At 39.3% G+C, this 22,631-nt stretch overlaps 1 protein-coding gene across 4 annotated transcripts; it reads right to left on the reverse strand.

Annotated features, from left to right (window-relative positions):
- Window positions 1–307: 307 nt before the first annotated feature.
- Window positions 308–14,984, reverse strand: znf395b (zinc finger protein 395b). Of its 4 annotated transcripts, none has more exons than XM_044048849.1 (10): window positions 14,716–14,984; window positions 12,245–12,362; window positions 11,534–11,703; window positions 11,346–11,458; window positions 10,024–10,223; window positions 9,811–9,911; window positions 7,861–8,158; window positions 3,745–3,843; window positions 3,487–3,593; window positions 308–1,183 (listed from the first exon to the last, which is right to left on the reverse strand). In XM_044048849.1, exons 2-10 carry the CDS (start codon window positions 12,353–12,355, stop codon window positions 1,072–1,074), a joined length of 1,311 nt encoding a protein of 436 aa, XP_043904784.1. In that variant the 5' UTR covers window positions 12,356–12,362; window positions 14,716–14,984; the 3' UTR covers window positions 308–1,071. The 4 variants fall into 4 exon arrangements, with proteins under 4 accessions (XP_043904784.1, XP_043904783.1, XP_043904782.1 ...); XM_044048848.1 differs by having other exon boundaries at window positions 7,861–8,155; window positions 14,712–14,971; XM_044048847.1 differs by having other exon boundaries at window positions 12,245–12,359; window positions 14,712–14,969.
- Between the last annotated feature and the right edge of the window lie 7,647 nt (window positions 14,985–22,631).

A 22,631-nucleotide genomic window follows, 5' to 3' on the forward strand; every position in this document is an offset into this window, starting at 1 on the left:
TTTGCATCTTAATAGTGTTTACTAGTGTTTGATAAGGAGATGTAATAAAGTGTGTGTGTGTGTGTTAGTGAGAGTGTGTATGGGTGTGTGTGCGTGTGCACGTGCATGTGCGTGTCTGTAGGGTTTTTCTCTCAAACAGTGAATACAGTGTATATTCCCGATCACATTATACCATTGTTCTGCGTCTTCATACAAAATGTGTATAGAGAAAAGTATAATAAAATAGTTTGCTATTTATTTTGTGGACTGTCATGCAAAAGAAAAACTAAAAAAAAAACAAAAAACGTCTCAAATTCTCAGTGCTTTTTAATGTGTTTGACAATATATTTCCTGTTTTTTTGTTTTGTTTTGTTTTTTATTGCTATTACAAACGCATTCTCCTAATGCTAATCCCATAAACTCCATGACTCCATTGCTTCACGGGTAAAACATTACAACACCGGTCATGGGCCAACAACATGGGCAGGAAGGAAATCTGTTTCATGATTTCATGGAAGGAACTTGGTTGAGTCGAACCAATTGTAGCTTATTCCTGTGAGTTTTTATACTGACAAAGTGCCAAAAGACATGAAAATTGCAAAAAAAAAAAAAATCATCTGCCCCTGGACTGAACATGACAATTAAAAAAAAAAAAAAGGTATAAAATACTCATATGTAACTCAGAGCATACATACAATATCATGGACATCATAACCACTGTGTAACCACTGGAAGAAAAGGTTGGAATAAAGAGAAACAGCCAAGCTGCAGTCTAATAATGTGGAGCTACAGGTGCAGTAATACCACCGTTGGATAAAGTATTGTACGCTTAGCACACATCACATAGTCAAAGTCGGTCAACAGTTGGCACCATCGCAGACTTCCGTTTTCGGGATCAAGTTACAAAGATACAGAAAAGTCAATTTGCATTCTTTTAAGAAAGAAACGAAACAGGCTCAAAGTAAAAAAGAAAAGAAAAGGACATGTAATCAAAGAACAGTTGTTTTTCTTGACGGCTCTTGGGCCCTGATTTATAGCCTCTTTTGTTGATAAAAGTCTCTCTCGTCACTCGTCTTCCACACGTGGGTGTTTTCAGTCGAGGAAGCGCTGGCAGGCTTTTTTCCAGCGACAGGCTGTGCACCACTGATCCTTGCGCTCCACCCCGTACACCTTGCGGCACTTTTTGGCCTCGCCGCGACTTTTCCTGCGGACGGAGAGACGTGAGATCGTGAGGCTGAGCTGTGACACGTCATAGTCGCGTGATAGGACGAGGAGAACACAGTAGGGCTGAACAAAGTGGGGCAACAATATAATTGTATATCCATCCATTGTCTACCACTTTATCTTCCGACATGAGGGTCGCGGGGGCTGACGGTGCCAATCGCGGCTGACATGAGAGTGAGAGGCGGGGTTCGTTCACACACCTTCAGGCAATTAAGAGTGCTCAATTAACCTCTGCATGTTATTGGACATGTTGGAGGACACTCACGTACACACAGTGTGGCACTCTCTGGCCCATAATTGATTTTTCTGGCAGATACTAGAGCTGAAACGATTAATCGAATGACTATTTTGATAATCGATGAATCGCTTCGAAGCTTCTTTCATGATTAAAACACGATTTCTGATTGTTTAAACTTCTTAAATATGAATATTTTCTTCATTTCTTTGCTCTGGATAACAAAGAAATCATTAAAAGTCAATCATTTTGAGAATTTCATCATGTCCAGGTTTGACGAACACCGATCAACATTTTTTGGTTTATTATTTATGGTTTTCTGATATTTTATGGACCAAACGATTCATCGATTAATCAAGAAAATAATCGGTAACACTTTAGATTAGGGAACACATATTCACCATTAACTAGGTGCTTACTAACATGTATATAAGTAGCATACTAGCCCTTTATTAGTAATTATTAAGCACGTATTAACACCTTTCATGTCGTAATAGAGGTAGAATAAGGTTATGTAGAATAAGGTGTTAATACATGCTTAATAATTACTAATAGTGTGCTATTTATGCATGTTAGTGAGCACCTAGTTAATAGTGAATATGTGTTCCCTAATCTAAAAGTGTTACCAAATAATCGACAGATTAACGGATTATGAAAATAATGGTTATACTACGGCTTTTTAAGTCGAGCTTCTCCTCGACAGACAGGGAGCACGACCACATGAAACATTATCAATATACACGTATTTTAAATACTGAATGAAATCACTTTTAAATCTTCTATAGGCTGAATATCTATACAATGCTGTGTCAGCACTGGAGTGCAGCCTTTAACCAATCACAAGCTCGGGATGCAGCAACAATATTGTTTAAATGGGACATTTGTGAGGACATGAGCCCCGTCATTAAAAAGGCTAATTCCCCTGCAGTAAAACCGTTTTTTAGCTCTGACGCTGCTGCTGCTGTTGTTGTTGTTGTTGCTGTTGTTGTTGCTGTTGTTGCTGTGAGTGTTTTCCACAGCAAAGAGGATTTTGAAATAGTTCATGTGTTAGAAGTGTAACGAGAGGAGAAAACTGCCTAATGGCAGGAATTTCACATCCAGTCCACATTTAGGGAGTGGGACTAATAATGCATGAATGAGTACATTAAACTGTAATGATGCAAAGCTGCGCAATGTGATCATTAGCTTTTAACTCGCAATGATGGATTTCCATCATCATCACAACTTGAGAGTTGTTTCCGAAATCGCTGAACGAAGAAGAAAAGTGAAGCACAAATGTATGAGTTGTTGAGATGAAGGTTTTTATGATGAAATAAATCTCTATATAAATGTCAACAATGATATTGGAGTTCAAAGTGTTTATCATAAATCACAATAAAAATCAATGAATGACTTGACTGTAGTGAGAGTTGAAAATACTGTGGAGCTCAACAACATACAGTCCTAGCTGTTTATTTTGAAGTGTCTGCATGTTTACAAGTCAATGGCGCAGTATCTACATGCTTCATTAAACAGTGCATTAGATGCATATACTCTATGCTCGTTACACATGGTAATGATATCATTTAACATTCTTGTTTTTATGAAAAGATTTGACTATAAATCCTTTCTGCGATGCTACAAATTCACCAATAAACCAATGATAATATAACTAAGATAACTACTTCTTACCTAAATGTTTGATACAGTGATTTCAGTTTGTTTTCAGGCCATTTAAAGTTGAAATTATGACAATATTATTGTGAATAATAATTATTTTAACAGCTCCTTGATGGGTTGTCGTCATTCAAACACCGTGTCATTGTCAGGTCAATATTTTTAACCTCGATGTCTTTTTAACGTGACGTTACTTACGTGAAGGAAACTTAATTGGAGCTGCGTGGTGAAGGAAACAGCAGCACGAGCGTGAGAGAACTCATTTAACAATGTAACAGACGTTCCTTCATAATTGAAAGCTATGCAGTACAACTTTAACGACCACAAACGTACAGAATTGCATAATAACAGCCTTTGTGTTCACTAAAGCTCAGGTGTGTGTATTGTCCCACCTGAAGGAGCCGTGATTGCGGGACGGCGACGCGCTCATGGGCTGCAACCTGTTCTGTTGCAGCCACTGTTCTCCAACACTGACTGACCGGCAACGAGGTTTCACCATCTGAGCGGCGGAGAGAAGAAACCGTGAGTGTGACCATCATTCAAGGTTTGTATGAGATAATAATAATAATAATAATAATAATAATAATAAAATCACATCAAACTGATAGCGATAAGCAGCTGTTATACAGGCGGACAGGACGTGGACATACTGGAGTGTTGCTGGGGCCAGAGGCTGAGGTGATGGTGGTGGTGGGGGGGGTGGCGGGCGTCCAGCTGGGGGCCACAGGTACCTGGACGGGGCTACAGGCCTGAGAGAAGCAAACAACAGGAGACGACACATCAGTGAGTGAATCTGTAGATTACTGTTTCTTTCATACCAACATGACTACAGCTGAAACAATGAATTGATTAATCGATGATTAATCGATAACTAAATTAGTCGACAACTATTTTGATAATAGAAAGAAGATTTCCTGTTGTTTAAGCTTCTTAAATGTGAGTATTTTCTTCATTTCTTTGCTCTGGATAACAAAGAATTCATTCAAAGTGGACAAAACAAGACATTTGAGAACATCATCATTCCCAGGATTCACGAACACCGACCAACAGTTTAATCGATGAATCGCAAGACAATCGACAGATTAATAGATTATGAAAATAATCGTTAGTTGCCGCTCTTAAAGTTACATACGTTTTAATTTTGGTCTTGAATTCAAACCTGAAAAACAAAATATTCACTCTCCATCACCAGGTTCTTCAGATGCTAAGCTAGTTAGCTGTTAAAGGTACAACAGACATTCAATAATAACCTTTCAGCGAGATGTCAATGCAGTGATTTTAGTGTCACGTTTACTGTCTTTACTCCTTCTGTCCTGACACGTCAGACTAACTAATGCAATAAAACAAGTTTTCACATGTGAGAGAACTATGATCTGAAAACATTAGTATTTAAATGACTTGTGGATGAAACCATCAAGTACTTTTTGTAAGGAATTTGTCTACTACAGCTTTATCTGTAAAGAGAAACCCAATACAGAACATTTATGTGAATAAAAGCAAAACATTGAGCTAAAAGAGGATAGAATGTGCCTCAGAGTGAAGGTTAAAGCTCTTATAGTCTGTTCTGCAGGATAAACCTATGTATGAACGTATGAAAATGTGCTAATTTACCAGAATAAAACATTTTGAAGGATAAAATGCAGCTGAAAACTACAGAAAACTACACAGACCGTCTGTTACTCCTACAGAAAAAGTCCTGAACATAAATTTCATCCCGTCAGCCCACAGACAGCAGCTCCACACGATCCACTCATATTTTCTCGATCCCAACATTTTGCCGTAAGAAATATGAGGCATTAAAAAAACAAAAAAAACAACAACGCCTCACATACTTCATGGTTTTCCTGTTCCCTCTGCCCTATTTCTCTCTCCCTGTGTAACGCTGCTCCGTCTGCACACATCACCGAAGTGCACATGTCCACATTCCTCACACCCCGCACCACCGCGTCCACAGACAGGCAGACAGACAGACAGACAGACAAAACGGCACAGGGTGAGTTTTAAGCGTTTAAACTGCGAGAAGAGAAAAACGAGACGCCTAAATTATAAACCAAGATTTGCCTCAAGCAGACGTGACTCACACAAAAAAGACACACGATTCAAGCCCACACTACATTTCTGCATCCACGAGGAAATTACAGACAAATGTGAGACAAGAGGAGACATTTTCTAACAGTAGATAATAATATTAACGTCTTTTACTTTGTGTATTGATTACATTAGCCCAAAGTTAGACAGCAGTCATACGGGTGCTTGAAAACAATGAAAGTGTCTGAATTTCATCTTAGTTGATTTAAATGGGCAGCCCATGGCCGAGTGGAAGGGAATTGGGCTTGTAAACGGAGGGTCACCGATTCAAATCCTGGGCAAGTCAAGGACTGGGGTGCTCCTGAGCAAGGCACCCAACCCCCATTGCTCCCAAAGTCACTATCACCAATTGGTGAGTGTGGAAATAAAACTAATTCTAGATCTAATTCAAGATTTGCTCTAGGGCTGAACGATATGGACAAAATTTCATATCTCGATATTCATGCCAGATATCTCGATATCGATATGATACGATATGACTACGGGTTCGGTGAAAAGCAAGCATTTTTCAGAAAAATAAAAACATCATAATACAAAAGACTGTGGAAACTTTCCACATGGAAAGTGTTTTATTGATGAGAACTCACTGTGAGACTGTGTACACGGGTACCATGTCTTTTGCAATGTGGCATGTTATAGCGTCTGTAACGCCTTTATGTCTGGTGGACGTCGACTCATATGGTGTAACACTACTGAACGCATCAGTAAACACACTTAACTTGGGCTTCTTTTGGGATACCTGAGAAGTCCCCGGTGTTTCTCTCATTGTAATACACTCTTCGTGCAGCACGCGATGGTGTTGTTTCAGGTGGTGAAACATGTTTGTTGTGCTACCTTGGTTCGTTGCAATTTTCGCCAAGCACGACCTGCACAACACCTCGCTCGGGTTGACATCCTTTTTAAAATCCAAAATACCTCCAAATAATGGAGGATGATTTATGTTTTGGCACAAAATCGCCACCGGCCGCATTATCTTCTGTCACTTTTCTTTCCCGCTGTGTATGTCGTGTGTGTGTGTGTATGTGCGTGTCTCAGTCTCCGTCTCCCTCCAGCCCTCCTATGTTTGTCATTGGTTGGCTTCAGCTGTCGTTCCACAGCAAGCATGAAATAAGGTTTGTGGTTGGCTGGCCGTAGTGGTGCATTCAAGGGCAATCGTAAAAATGAAGTTTATTGTGACTGCCAGAGCTGTACATGCAGGGCGAGCGCGGGGGAAAATCTATTTTGTTTATATCGTTGCTTTTTCGATATGAATATCTTGAATGTTCATATCTAGATATCGATACGATAACGATATATCGTTCAGCCCTAATTTGCTCCATGCTTTTTTTTGGATCACATGACAAACTTATGCCTGTTATCCTTTAATTTGTTGACCTTCTATTACAGCATCTTTTTTTAATGTCATTTTAAAACATGGAATAATCATTTTTGAGTTTGTAATTTACCTCAGCTGTAAGGTGCTGAAAAACCTTGAAAATGGACTTGAAAAGTGCTTGAATTTTGGTCTTAGAAAAGGTGTATGGACCTGGTAACAGAGTCCATGTTAGTGTTAGTGCTCTGCCTTTCACAGGCCGCCGCGTCGTCTCCCACTGTCACAAAGCGTCCTTTTACAGGGTAAATGCAGGTCACCAGTAAAATGTGCTGCTTTGTGATGCATAAACAAAGTTGTAGCTCTTTGGCGTGTCACAGTGGCATCTGCATGGGTAACCACGGTAACCCGTGTTGAAACATGAAGCTCCTGCACAGAAATGACATTAAAATGGAAATAAAATCCACTTTTTCCGGTTGTGTTTTTGTTTTCAATTGCGTCCTGGTTGCATAGAAAATAAGATTAAATTTTGCGACGTGAAACAGTGACGTTTGGGGGGATAAATTCCTGTAGTCACACGCTCAAATCTACGCCGGACATTTAATAATTCATGCGGACAAGGACTGTGCTGTCTCTTTGCATCACTCTCCGACACACAGATTGTGGGAAGTGAACATTTATTTGTTGTTAAATGCTCAGTGACAGACTGAGGCTCTTTGCCTGTGACAAAGTAAAGTGAAGAAAACAAAAACACCTTAAAATAAGGGCAAATGAGATTGTTTTAGGGGAGAGTACAACACTAACTAATCATCTGGTCGCCCATTTGAAACCAAAGAGTAATAATAAGGAAACCACCGTCATAGAAATATTATAATGAATAAAGATTGACATAATTCTCATTTCTGTTCATAAAAATGATTATTTTAACACACAGACAAACTTTCTGAATCTCTTATATAAGTATATAAATAATTCCATACAAAGTCAATTATTTATTTCACAAACAGCTAAAAAAAAACATAAAAGTTCTCCATAAATAATCATAATTAAAGCTGCAGTATGTAACGTCTTATTTGTTATGACATCATTTGTATGTTGTGTCTCATCTTAATCTCATCAGACCTGACTGAGGGTGCGTTTGTGTGTATACAGGGGCAGCACACGGGCGGGTGGGGACAAGGAAGCAGTGAGTGTGAGCAGTAGAATTCACTTCTGAAACTCACTCCAAACTTGTCTCACTTTTCGAGACCCTTGTCGTTGTCTGCCTTAATGTAAAATGAATCACTTCCTGTGTGCAGCAGACATTAGTTTATATTTAAATTGTTTTAGAAAATCACTGTACATAAAATCACCATGTGTGAACACTCACCTGATAGAGATGCTCTGTGTGGATCTGCCAGAAGCTGCTCGGGGCCGACTGGCTGAGCGGACTGGGTCTGCTCGAGCCCAGTCCAGAGCTGGAGTTGGACCTGGGCCTGTGAGCCTGTGGTGGGATCTGGAGCCCAGAGCCCGAAGGAGAACCACAGGGGGCCCAGCTGAGATGAGGGGACGACGCTTGGCCCAGAGCCTGCTGGGAAGCAGCTGGAGTGGAGCTGGTATCCACGCTGTCACAGGAGACCTTGGTGAAGTAGAAGTCTTCTTCTCTCTGAGACTGATCTGATCCACTGCTGTACATGTATGTGTGTGTGTGTGGTGGGGACAGACAGACAGACAGACAGACAGACAGACAGAGTGTTATTTGTCCAGCTGTGTTTCTGAAAGCAGTAAACATTTCATTCCCTCTTCTGTTGTTAAAGGCAGAATTCCATCTTCAAATATTTCCACTATAGTAAAAATGTCTGCTTTTCACTGCACGATGAAGAAGAGACAAAACACTGTCGACAGAGAGTTGCTGAGCACTTACTACACAATATATCACAAATGTACTACACACGTTATAGACGGACATGTTGCAAAGACTGGTTGAATTGTAGTAAATGAGGATTGTGCTTGTTTTTTATTTCAGATACTGCATTATTACCCTCCTACACCAAACTAGTTGCTTTATAGTGAAAATAATTGGTTAGACAATTGCAATCGACGCCATTGTAGTTGGATTTAAATTATTGTGTTTACATTTATTTAAGTTTGAAAGTAATCTCAGATTTGATGTTTTTATTTCAACAATCCAGGGCAGTTTGGGATGTTTTTGAAATATTTAAAGTTGGCCATTAATACAACTGTTTCATTAACAATGAAGATAACATATTTCATTTTTAAATGTTTTCAGTGACTGCAAAGGACACTCACTGCCTGGTTCTGTTAGCAGCAAAGACATTAATATTGTATACTGAAGTATTTCTTTATTTATGGTAAACGTCAAATTGACATTTACTATTGTCATTGCACTATTTAACAATATTTTACAGTTTATTTTCCTTTACTAATTTAATCAAATTTAATTGAAATTGGTATTATATTATATTATATTATATTATATTATATTACATTATATTATATTGTTGAAGAGAAATTTAATTTGGCACATTAAAACTACTATATTATATTTCTTAAAATTTAACTAGGCTTTTACTTTATAGTTCTAGTATACTATTCTTTAAATTGCACTAATAAAATGAGTAAACGTTAATGCTTAAATTAAATAATTATATATATATATATATACACACAGCATATATATTAATTTTCATTCTTTTTTTAAAGTTAAATGTATTATTATGTTTATTCTATTCAAAATAACATGTGATTCATTTATGATACATATTTCTTAGAAATGTCTGGTCTCTTCAAAATAGCAATAGAAATAAACCACTTTTATTATGAATTGGGATGCTTTTTTTAGTCATTTTATAATAAGGGCTCCCTATATGAAAAGGTTTGGGCTGATATGGGTTTTTCTATTGCCAATACAGATTTTTACAAACCTGGGCAGCCGATAATTGATGCAGATTTTTAAATTGCTTAACTGTTTAATAATAACAAATGATTTACTTAGGTAATCTCCAATCTACATGTTGTGTCTGCGCTGCAGTGCAATTATATACATTATTTTGAGCAAAATACTGTGTAAAATAAACTTTAAATACAAGAAACAGATCATCAAAAAGCTGAAATTGTAGGGAGTGGCCGATTATTTAAAAACAAAAAGAGGCAAATATTGGTCCGATGAAGTGGCCGTCTGTGTGTAGGAAGCAATATTCTATGCTGAGTGGTTGTGGTTCTGTTTTCCTGATCAATGAATTCATTTAATACTTTCATTTTTTTCTTTAACTTGAGCTGACATCGTGTTACTAAACTATATAATATATAAATATCTCACCCTAGATGCAGCACACGGATGTGTCGCTTTATTCCGACTGAAGACGTGAGGACTTTGCCACAACTGGGCCACAGACACCTGTACACTCCTCGACAAGAGCTCTGCATAAGACGGAGACAGAGAGAGAGACAGAGAGAGAGACAGACAAAGTGAGAACATTTCCCACCTTACGTGCTACAGAGTTATTTTAAAGGACGATGTGCTTCTCTGTACCTTTGGCTTTTTGGAACTGAGCTCCTCTCCTTGCTCCAGCTCCATGTGCAGACCTTCATCGGGGCTGCTGTCCATCTCGGTGACAGACGGCGAGGGCGTGGGGCTCGCGTTGCCATGGTCCCAGCTCCAGTAGCCGCTGCTGCCGCTGTCAGAGAGCTCACCACCGCCACACTCCATGTCAGCTGATGATGACGAGCCAGCTGGGAAACAGAAGGAGTCACAGTAAGTTTTGATTAACTGCGTCGTCTCGTCGTCGTCACCTGTTTCTTCTAAAAGTACTGATGATTCATTATTGTGATATACACTGTTGTTTTAGAATGGAATGAAATTGCTTCATCTTACACTTGTTTGTATGAAACAAATGGTATTTTTATCATTTTAAATCAGACATCAATAAATCCTGCCGTCTGAAAACAGTGGTGAGCTATATGGCATTTTCAAATCACTTTTGTGAAATATTAAGGATTTTCCTCATTCACGATTGTCCCAATAATGGAAATTCACCCCATTCATCTTATTTTGATTGTTTTTCATCACGATTCATGATAAAAATGTCCCATCACTATGAGCGACCCTGATTTAAACAAGCACAGACTCCCCACAAACATTTGAGCCAAGAAAATATACATGATTCTACTACATTCTAATCATTCCTGTTAACTTTTACGCTTACTAAAAAAGTTAATTCATTAAAATGTCATTTTTTAAATGAATACATAAACATTGCTTGGCCAGTTCTGATTATTTTCCTGATTCATACATCATGGATTTATTTGTTGCATCTAACACAAGTTTTTAAACAAAGAAAACAATCTTGCATTCAAATGATTACACTTCAGAATTCATTATTAAAACTATTGACTCATTTGCCAACATTTGGCTTTATGTTTATAAGGAATCATGTCTTTTTATAGCCTATTTCCACGGATCAAAACCCCAATTTAAACACAGGTTTGATATGGCACATGGGTTTTTATCAGCTTCAGCTCCGATCATCATTTGTGGGAACGTGATGTCATTAATATCAAATTCCTCACCATTGAGATTGAATGAGGGACTGAAGTCAAAGATAGAAAATGGTAACGGCTGTAAATGTGTCACTGAGCTCCCTCGTGTTGTTGTTTTTGTTCCTCCTCTGACACAGGTCACTCATTTGTGACACACGAGTGGAAAAATCACCACAGGGCAGATCAACCACTGGCAGTGGGAATAGTTTGAATCGTGGATTCAAAGAGATTAAAAGGAATCCCTCGCATGTACGATCATTTTAGCGTGAAAAAGGCGAGAATGAGCCTGTAGTATTTGGGTGAGTTGAGACAGACCTGGTCCAGGATCGGTCTGTGGAAGACTCTGGACTACAGGGCTGCAGGACAGGCTGGTCAGAACCATGGCGGCCATGATCTCGTCCATCTCCACTGACTCTGGGCTGCGGAAGCTGGAGACAAATAAAAGCGTCAGACTTGTGTGTCGACACTCGCACTCTCACGCTTCCTGTCAGTTACCCACTCACCTGTAGGGTGATGACGTGGTTTTCAGGTGCGTTGTGGCTGCAACAGTTTGCATGGGAGCGGTCAGGGTACTCCAGCCTCGCTCCGACTCCCTCTGAAGGTGAGCTGGAGTCTTGTTTATGTGGTTCTCTGTCAAGGTTTTGTCAGCCTGGACACGGGTCTGTGTATTAACCTTCAAACAGAAGTGGTAAAACAGTGAGATTAGAGGAAAACGTCGGCAGTAAATCAGTGGAAGATGCCACACATGCTTTGCTGAAGTCTTATTTATCTTGGTGTTGCCACAATCAGGTAAAGAGCAGGTAAAGTGATCAGAAAATATCTCTTGTGACTTTGTCGCCCCACAGTAAAAAAAATAATAATAAATAATAATAAAGGATTAAAGAGCACCTTGCTCAGTATTTAAAAAAAATCACTTTTTAACATTCTCTGCTCTGAAATAATGAGAGACTGTCTGCTAGAGGAGACAGTGTGGACCAAGGACACTCTGATGTGTAGCAAGTGTTTGAGCAACATGGTGAGAATTAAGCATTAAAAAGAAATAAACCTACAAAGCAGGGTTTTATGGTAATGCATAGGTTTAACATGATAATGAGAAAGGGATGCAGGTTCCTGACCCTAAAAAGTTGTGAGAAGCCCAGTTTTAAATAACTGAATCAGTACATTAAGATGGATTAAAAATCAACAAATCCTAAATGTTAGTTTCATTCCCTCACCGTTGTCTGCTGTGTGTCAGGCCCGCGGCTGATGTGCACTGTTGTAGAGACGCAGGCCTGTAGTCCAGACGACCCCGCTCCAGCTTCGTACTCGCGTCTCATAGCTGCCATGGTGCTGCTGCGTGCAGTGAGGGGATGAAAACACAACAAGGGGTATTACGATAATTAGAATTCAAACATTTTAAATGCTGTGTATGTACAGTGGAAATAACAGGTGCCGTGCGTGATATTGAGCAACATTTTTGGGTGAAGTCGCAGGTGAATATTCGGATACTGTGAAAACATAGGGGTCCAAAAAAGTTTTCTGCAATGGACCTTTAAAGGGGAACCTCAGTGGTTTAGTATTTAACTTTGAAAGAATTGGAAAACTCATGAGAAGGCCTTACATGGGTGAAAATTTGCAGTAAATCCTACATTTCCCACAACGCATCGCAATTATATATTCATTAATCTTGAATTCGTTTCATCTGATCCTTCCAACAACCTAAACGACCACTTAAAGCAAACTTCACGACCCACAACACAAAGTTAAACCTAACGATGTCATCGAGTTGAAAAAGAAATCAACCCTTTAGAGTTCCAGTATTCTCAGACTTGATATTATACACAACAAACAACAAAGTATCCTGACTTCTATGTGTGATCGCGTTCAAAATGTGAGTTTATATATATATATAGACCTTTTTCTGGATATTACATATTATTTGAAAACAAGTAAACACTCGGTCCAGTTCACATCAGCGCACACACAGCAACAACACCACGAGATGTTTGGAAATTATTACAGGAATTTTTACACAGACACACACACACACACACATGCATGCGCACACACACACACACATTGGAGTGGATTTAGACCGAGGCTGAACCCAAATCTTGCTGTACTACACTTGTCCACTCTGTTGACACTGATAACGTGTTCAGCAGACATAATCTGACGTCTTGGTGCCTTCACTGTGGCCTGAAGCCCACAGAGGTAAAATGGGGGCACTGCTGCATTCATGGGATGTGGGAATAATCCTGATGAAATGGTCGAAAAGCTCATCCACCTCTGATTATCGTTTCAATGACTCAATTTTTCATAGTAACCGTCGGCTGTCAGACTCCATTAAGTAAGAGTCTTGCAGGTAAGATGAGCTGCTTTGTACCACATGATACAGAATCATATAATTTGAAATAAAATAATTTAAGGATATTGATCTTAAATTATGGCGTCTATTTATCTGTTAAAAAAAGCAAAAATTCCCATTTTCAGTTATGGGGACTTTGAAGCTTAACATTGGTGTGGATGGAATATCTTTATTTTTAAGTTTAGTTTTTGGGGAAAAACTAACAGTGAGGGGATTATTTACAATTTTGTGATTGATGGGTGGGTCAACAACTGAAAAAAGTATTTGGTGCCAAGCCAATTGGTCATAACACTTCTGTTCTTCTTTTTTTTGAAGCATTTAGCAAAATAGCCCACGAAATGATGAAATATCAGTGCAACACAAACACAGCTGTGCTCCAAAACAGTATGATGAGATGCTGCATATTAAAAGCCTCTGTTGCTTAATATTTGTTAAACTTCTTGTGAAAGGACTTCACTTTTCTCACTGATGTAAAATGGGACTCCCCTGCCATGTTCAACGGTTGTTTACCACTCCGAAGCCTTCGCCTTGCGTCGCTTCCAACCGAAAGCCTGTCATCTCCGACACTTTCTTTCGCATTTGAACGCAGCATAGAGCCTGCTATTCAGCCGCCTCTCCGCCAATCAGCGGCGAGTGTGGCTAGTAAACAAGCAGCCCGAGTGGGCGAAGCGCCGCCGCTGATTGGTCGAGCGCTCCCGTTCAAGTACACACCCCCCTTCTGACAACGTGTTCGGGCACGAGTTTCGCCGGGAGGGACGAAGATGGACGAGGAGCATAGTGGCGAAAAAATAAAACGACATATTTTCTTTTTAAAAAAAACGCAGAAAACACATCAAATCACACACATGACGCACGGCAAGAGGGTGACGTCACCGTAGCGCGCACAAACACTGAGGATACATGGATGAAAAAGTCATTTTAACGATAATAACGGTTATATTTACTAAAGGAAGAGATTAATGCACAATGCATTGATTGGAAATAGCATCGGGTTTTTAATATAAGGCAATAAAACATGTTTAATTAGCTCACGGTGCGTTTACTGCGGGTTACACACAGCAGAGGACATGCAAACTGTGGGTGATAAAAATAAACATGTAATTAGCATGTTGTTGTGACGTGTTTTCGCCTTCATATGACACGTTTATCATGTTTTAACGACACCCCGGCTCTGAGCTCTCCACCCGGCAACACTGTGAGAAACACCCCTCTCCTCCTCCTCCTCCACCGCTCACTGAAGGAAAACAACATTTTTTTTTTCCCTGCTGTCCTCGCTGCAAAAACAGACGCCAAACATAACAACAAAAGCACAGAATAATGCTCGTTTCACGTACTCACTCGGCGTCGTCCGTCCCCGTCAGAGAAGTGCAGCGGCCGGGCTTTTTAAATGTTGAAGCTGCCGGGCTTGACCGTCCCACCGGCTCTTCACTCTCTCCGTGTGTGCCGGGGGAAGAAGGGGGTTGGTCGGTCGGATACGCGCCTACGTGTGTCTGCACGGCGGAGCAATGCCGGGGGTGACAGCTGGGCAGAGCGCAGCGCACAGATAACAGCGGGCTGCAGCGCCGCCGCCGCCGCCGCACAACTGAGAGGATGATGTAGGTGAGAGGTTACTGACAGCAGCAGCAGGATCCTCTTAGTTACATCATCACTGTTGTTTATACGTTATGTCCCTAATAAAAATAATAATAATAATAATAAACAAAAATGCACATTTATTTTTAGTAATATCACAAATTATAAAGGCTGCACTTTAAAGGTCTAATATTCTGGTCAAAATCACTGGATCAGATATCAGACAGATATAAATGTAAAATCCATATGATCGCTATGAAAATCACTATGCACAGACTAAAACTGTCATGTTGTGGACTACTTAGTTCAATATGTAATAATAACTTCCTCTGCTCTTGCATCTGATGATGACTGTACTTAGACAGTGTCTTTGCTCCAAAAGAATTGAAGAGGTCGCACATCCTGTTATGTGAAGGCCACATCAGGTTCCTGAAGAGGGAGGAGTGAACAGTGGAGTCCTCTTGTCACTCATGGCGCTTTTCCATTATACAGTTCTAACGCGACTCAGCTCGACTCTTGTTTTTTTTTTTTGCTTTTCCATTAGTGATAATACCTGGTACTTTTATACAAACCTGCTCTTGCGGGGTTCCAAGCGAGTCGAGCCGATACTCGAAATGTGACGTCAACAGACAGTTGGCCACTGACTGGTCAGAGAGCGTCGTCACTGGAATGAGCGTGATGTCCGACAAGAATCAAACCGAAAATTGCTGAACTGTAGATCAGTTAAAAAGACATCTCCAACATTTATCAAGGAATGGTCTAAAATCTCAACATTTAACAGAGGAGTCTGTTGTATTTAGTGACAGCACTGCTGAAATTTTGGAGATTGTGAGTCAAATCACAACCAAATCTTTTTAATCAATTGATTCTAATGATTCAGTTACACCCAAAACAACCGCTTTACAAGTCACTAGTTTGTGTCGCGAATAACTGAGGAAGTACTATAATAATGGAAAACAACATGACTAGTAGAGTACAACTGAGTAGTGCTAGAATTGTACATTGGAAAAGCGCCATAATTGTCACGCACAGGCATGTGTTTGATTTAGAGTAGGTCATGTTTTGATATTGTTGTGTGGTAATTACGGACGCACCCATACCACTCTGCGCTGACTGAGAACAAGTGTGATTACTAACATTTGAGTACTTGCAGATACTACTTAGTACTTAATAAAACCAGTACAGCAAACAAACAAAAGTACTGCAAGTATTTTATTATTATTTTTGCTGTTCACTTCAGATCAGTGTGTCAGCTTCTATTTCCAGATATTTACATCACAAAATGTTGAACAGCCTCAGAAGATATCGTTTGTAATGGAGCACCACATTTTTAGGAACAGATATGAATAATACTTAATATTTTGTGTCCATCAAATGACTTGTTGAAGGAGCTTCTTCCCTCCTCCTCCTCCTCCTCTTCCTCAGTCTAGCACATGTTACAGTGTGCTCTACTTTTGTCACTTATCTTACAGTATTTCCAAACTGCTGACATTGTGACACTTCCACTTAATGCCGCACACCTGCTCTGCTCACTTGAAGATACGTGAAGTGGTATCGGGTGCAGCAGCATCATAGCTTTAAAAATACAGTACAGTAGGAGTACACAGAGTACATGAGGGCAGCATCGGACCAGACACCCGATACTGGTATCAGTAATGTTCCCATCACATTTTAAATATCTAGTACAATACTCTTCTGTGGTTAGCTGTGGGTGACTAACACCTGCTGGTAAAATCACGAATCAAACATCTAATCTAAGCCCTCCTCTGCTCAGCCCCTCCTGTTTCACACACATCAGGGTTCTACGGTGCTTTTCACTCACCAGAGAGGATGTTGTGCTGCTTCGTTTCCGTCGTCAGTTTCTGCCTCAAAATGCAAAACACGCACTCTCTGACTGCTGTGTCTGTTTAAGCTGTTGTAGGAACACGGCAGCACAAGATGGTGACCTCGCCAAAACAAGGCCCTTTATTGTTTATTGTACGGCTGTGGAAACTAAAGTATAATTATTTTTTTAAGTTATTCTGCATGTATATAAACATAAAGCTTATATAAAATAACATGAGTCTACTGTTTCGGAGTTAAAGCCGCAGTGCGTATTTTATACGAATTGTTCATGTTATTCTCTGTCTGACTGAAGGAGCGTTTGTTTGTATACAGCAGCAGCACAAGGCCGGGCGGGGGCAAGAAGCATTTATGCTGTCAAACTGCTAAACAACTGGATTTTTTTGAGCAGTAGAAGCAACTTTCTTCTTTGTGTTTTCAGTTTCATGTTTGCTGCCATCTCATGGCCCAATGGATGCACACACACATGTGATACGCTATGTAGATGCACGCCTGCAACTAAGGGGGCAATTTTTGGTTCTATAAAATAAAATGAATTGACTTAAAGGTTCAGCATTTAAGGATTAGTACATTAAATATATAACATAAGTGACTTACAAATATTTTCATGCGTAGTAAAACCTCTTAAATGTTGCACACTGGACTTTAACCATAGCTTCAGAAAGGCTAAAAAACATTCTGTTACAAGGTTAAATGAGAGCACGAACTAGAGTGAAGGCATAAACGTGGCACAGCAACAAATCTTTTTGTGTTTTTCAATGACTTTCAGTTAAAATCAGTAGGGGGCGGCACGCAGAAGCAGTGATTTGCGACTCCCATCTCCGCTCTGTTCTGTTGCAATAGTGCCGTTTTATAGTCGCATTGATCTCGTGTAGTAATTGCGTTGTTCTCAGCGGTTTGCAGTTGATGCACAGAGCTCGAACAGAGGGAATACAACGGGTCTCTCTGGACCACAGGATACAGATCGAGTAACAGTCGTTTCATTTTGTGAGACCTAATACGTCATCGGTGTCCTTCAAGCTCCATTAATTATGTTTAATCTCATGCAAATAACCGTCGAAGCTTCTATATGTAGTATATCAATCCCCCATGCTGTACGTCACATGATACAGTTTTAATGTGTGTGTTTGAGAGACAGGATTAGTGTTTACTGTCTGTATCTTTGCCCCAGACATTTAGTCAGCAGGGATTTTAGGGTCTGAGCATGAGGAAGTGGGACACACACACACACACATTCTTGTACAGCTGCCTAAGTGAGGACACGTAAGGACATTCCATTCCCCCTGTCTTAACCCTTAACCTAACCCTGACTTAAACTTAATTCTAAAACCAAGTCTTAATCTGCAAAAATGTCCTGACAAATATAAGTTTGAATCTAAATGTGTCCTCACGGGCAGCTACACACACACACACACACAGAGAAAGTGAGAAACTCAATCCTCCTCTCAGATTCCTTCCTTCCCTCCTCGTTTCCTTGTCAGACTCTCCTGCAGCAGCAGCTGCGTCGTCTAACCGGTTGGGCAGATCGCGAATGATACCATGAGCAGATAACGGTTTAAAATAACACAAGCCTTTGTATATTTAAATAAAGCGTGCAGTGACGGTATAATGATTTGAAGTAGGGCCAAAGTTACATGGACAGTGCCTGAATGAGATATCATGTATTTGAAGTGAAGGACAAAGCTTTGACTTTAACATTTTCAGACAAAGATTTTGTTAAACTTAAGGATCCCTTTTATCCCTTCCACTGTTTCCCTTAGATTAATTTGACCATATGTTGTTCAAGACTTCAAAAGTAACCTACGAACTTCAGATTACTACAGATTACAAAATAAAATAAAAGCAGGGATATATTATTTTGTCTTGTTTTCTATATTTGTTGTACACTGAAGCTTTTTTTGTTATAGGTTTATATATAGTTGTAAATTCTGATCATTTAGTGAATGAATCTGGAAACCTTTCAGGAACCCCCCTGGCAGAGTGTCAGTGTGAGAACCACTGGTTAAGCGGGTCTAGTATTAACTGGGAACCATGGTAACCATCATGGCATGCTAACAATTTGTGTGGAATACAAAGATGGGAATTCTTAGTTTGACGTTTCTAAGTTTAACAGATAGATAAAAGATAAAATGGCATCGCTATCAAATTTGTGAAGAACCAAAAAAAAACAAATCAAATCTCAAACATATAAACCTACAAAGGGTCTTCACAGTCTCTGGGGAACAATTATGTCTGGACAGTCTGTGCAATCGTTTGCCAATTATTTTCTCTCTATAAAAAAATCAAACATACACTTCTAAAATGTGCACAAATCAAAGTTAAAGTTTAAAATAGAAATCTTTGGTTGTTATTTATTCCATTTAAACTCTGCTAATGTGCTTCTCTAAGAATGTGTGGTTATGCTGTGATTGACAGTAACTAAACAACTCATCAGACGACATTTCGAGTGTTGCTGAAACGTGTCTGGTTAATCTGCTCAACCCCCACCCACCTGTCACCAGCGAGAGTCAGATTAAAGTTAAACAGAATAGTTTGTTCGTGTACAGGACTGAGGGGGTATTCAAGAGCAGCAGTGTTTCTAACAACTCTGTTGTCTAACATGGGTGTGTTTTATTTGGACAGTCCTGCAGAATAAAATGGCAATGCATGCTATGACAGCTGGTATTACAAGCATGACGGCTCCGCCCTGCTTTCAGGTGACCTTTGCTCAGGTGCCACTCCCATCCCATCGCAATCAACCCGGCAAGGCTTTGAAAGTGTCTTTGTTTCCTGCTCATGCATGTTTACAGCTACAGCTGAGAGCAGCTTATCTATGAACACATGAGAGACTGTTCATCAGCAGACACTGAGACACTCCCGGTCAGACAGAGGCGGGCAAATGAAATACAAACAGAAAGATGATAAGCAAAGTGCAACAAAGGTAAAACAATCCCCCTCTTACCACCTTGAATCAGTGTGTTCAGCACAAGAAATGCCCTTCATTGTTTCCCAGTGTCTCATCAAACCAGTGTTTTAACATTGTCATTGTCCCAATATACTACATTTCCATTTAACTGTTGATTGATTTTCATACACAAAGTCACACACACACACAGTGAAAACTTTACACACAAAGGCCCAGGTCGAATCGGGATTTGAACCTTAAGTTGTTGAGTTAGATGAGAACGTGGACAAGTAACAGTAGTGTAGCATCTCAGAAGCACACAAATTAAAATATTATCCGTAATTTGCTGATCGATAGTTATCAATAGTTATCAGTATTTGTTGAAATCCTCTTCACGTTTTGACAAAAATAAAAAAGGAAAAGAAACCTTGTTGTTTTTAGCTCATTCTATGCTTTAATACACTTTAATACACGTGACGAATCGCTGAGTTTGAACTGTCACTAACCATACGGTTGCTGCAGTGCCTTCTATAGTTCTTTTTTTTGTTCATTTTGAGGAGATGTCAAAAAGCCAAAAGCTCTGTTACTATTCCACCTCACAGAAGGAGACGTCGGGCGAGGCAGGAACATAGAAAAAAGTCTAAAATGCTAGAATTCCAGATGCTAAATCTCTGTTCTTCAGATATATACGTATACGTTCCAACACTGCAAACGTGTCAGTGAACCTTTCTTAAATAACTTTACTTCCTTTTCCCCCCTCTGACACCTTTATTTATTAGATGTGAAGAGGATTCAATCAATTAAAATTGAAGCTGTACCAGTTCCTGGTCGAGAAACTCTCTGCAAAACACATCCCTCCTGCAACACCAGGCAGACAATGAAAAACTTTATTTATTTGAAGATTAAACACTTGAAACTGTTCTATTCCGCTATATTATACTCAGCAGTTAGCTTCATGACAACTGACTGTAGATAACATGATAATTCCTGGGTGGCTCCACAGAGCAGCTCTTTACAGTCGTTGAAAATCAATATAACGGTGCCGATCAGAGGTAAAAATCCCTAAACTCAATCTGTCATCTTTAAAAAAACAGCACATTTTTAATCTCTGGCAAATTACAAGTCTCTGAATCTGATTATTGCAATGTTTGGTTTTGGTTATTTGGCAGAAATAAGGTTTTCCACTTGTAATAACATGAAACATTTATGATTGTACATATTTTGTGTATGAAAGTATAGCTGCTATCTGGGTAACGCTGGAAAGAAACATACAGAATCCATACTCAAACGTTCTTGAATCCAAAAATGAGAGATGATTTTGTCGCGGGTCGCAGCTCCAGGTGGCTGCTCCTCTCTTACTATGTCCTTACGTCCATCTGAGACACTGTCAAGTGTCGGAAACTGTGGATTTGTCCTTCTTTTCCGAGTCATGAAACTGAGTTTCTGTTTCCTGTTTGTGGTGTGGTTATGGGATGGAAGGTTAGTTGGTGTACGCCTTCTGTCTGTCCAGTGTGTTGACAGGCATGTTATTGTGGTTTCTCCATGTTGAGGAAGTTGAAACCCCCGGGCCTGGAAATCAGAAATCAGAAATGTAAGCAAATAATAATAATAATAATAATAATTGAATTCATTATGTACAGAGAACGTACCAGAGACTGTGGCGGCACTCCTGGTTCCTCCTCCGTCGGTCTATTGTAGTGAAAAACAGAAGATTAAAAAACTTCACATTGAAAAGAGGAAGCCACTGGTTAGCTTAGCTTAGCATCAAGACTATAAATAGTATTCATTTATCTCACTGAAGCCTCAATAATAAGTAACTGATTAACAAAAACTTAATGGTAGCATGATAGTGCTTGACTGTTGTAATTATTACCTGAGATCTAATCTCGTGGCTTTCAGGAAGTAGTTTGCGAGGAAATGATCGGTCACATTTCTCAATTAAAAGGGTCGCTCTCTTAATTATACCACGCAATAAAGACATCTGCTCAGTTTTCCACAGCGTCTGCACACACTAGTCATTTCTTCCTCACAGACAGAGTTTACATATGTCTACATGCAGGGCCGGCACAAACCTTTATGGGGCCCTAAAGGTGAATTGCATTCATGATACTTTTGTTATTTACACCAAAACAGTGTCACTCTTGATCTAGTATTGATTTGCACTTCCATATTAAAGTGTGTTGATACTGAACGTGAATTAAACAAGTAAACCAGTTTAATGACTTTTTAAGTTTTTAAAACATATAACAGATGTGCAAATGTGCACTAAATGAGCAAATCTTCAACTCCAAAATAAAACTAAATAACTTAAAGTCAACACTATTTAGATCTAAATATAGCTTAAGATCAAAAATAAAAGCAGCATCTTAGTTTTGCCTTTGGCCTTGTCTACATGTAAGAAATAATTAAATTAGAAATAAAAAAATGTTGCCACCCAAATGACTCATTTAATAAAATCTACACCATCTAAAATTGCTGATTTTAAAGTAAGTGGTGATATTGGCCCTTTATCTTTATATTTCAACACATACAACTCAAGCTAACCTGCATTTTTCTCTGTTTTTTATATGTGTGTATATATATATATATATATATATATATACATATATATATATTTTACCTCAGCTGAGCTTAAAATAATTTAGTCACCTTTTGTTTTTCATTGGGATTATAATCATTTCATGTGAAAAGGACAATGCATGTATTATGGAAAAGTAACTGCACTTACTGGTGCTTATTTGTTTAGAAAAGCTACGAGACGCATGTAAATCCTCACAACTAAATGTGTTTCTACGACGACAGGCTCCTCCTCCTGCCTGGAAACGTGTATGTTAAATTGAAAAGGAATCATTTTGTCCCAAAATAGACTTACATTAATGTAGTATAAATAATTGTGGCCTCTTTGCTTCAGCTAAAGATGTATTATGTTACGGATATGCGATGTGTCAGGAATATT

This window comes from Solea senegalensis, linkage group LG17 (assembly GCF_019176455.1).
Source record: "Solea senegalensis isolate Sse05_10M linkage group LG17, IFAPA_SoseM_1, whole genome shotgun sequence".
Classification (NCBI taxonomy): domain Eukaryota; kingdom Metazoa; phylum Chordata; class Actinopteri; order Pleuronectiformes; family Soleidae; genus Solea; species Solea senegalensis.

What these genes read in the sequence shown, in the direction of transcription:
- znf395b (XM_044048849.1), bottom strand. Translation starts at nt 12,355, where the DNA reads ATGGCAGCTATGAGACGCGAGTACGAAGCTGGAGCGGGGTCGTCTGGA. An exon ending in ACAGACCGATCCTGGACCAG is followed by an intron (nt 10,224 to 11,345) that starts GTCTGTCTCAAC and finishes TCTGTTTCCCAG; the next exon opens with CTGGCTCGTCATCATCAGCT. An exon ending in ACACAGAGCATCTCTATCAG is followed by an intron (nt 3,844 to 7,860) that starts GTGAGTGTTCAC and finishes TGCTTCTCTCAG; the next exon opens with GCCTGTAGCCCCGTCCAGGT.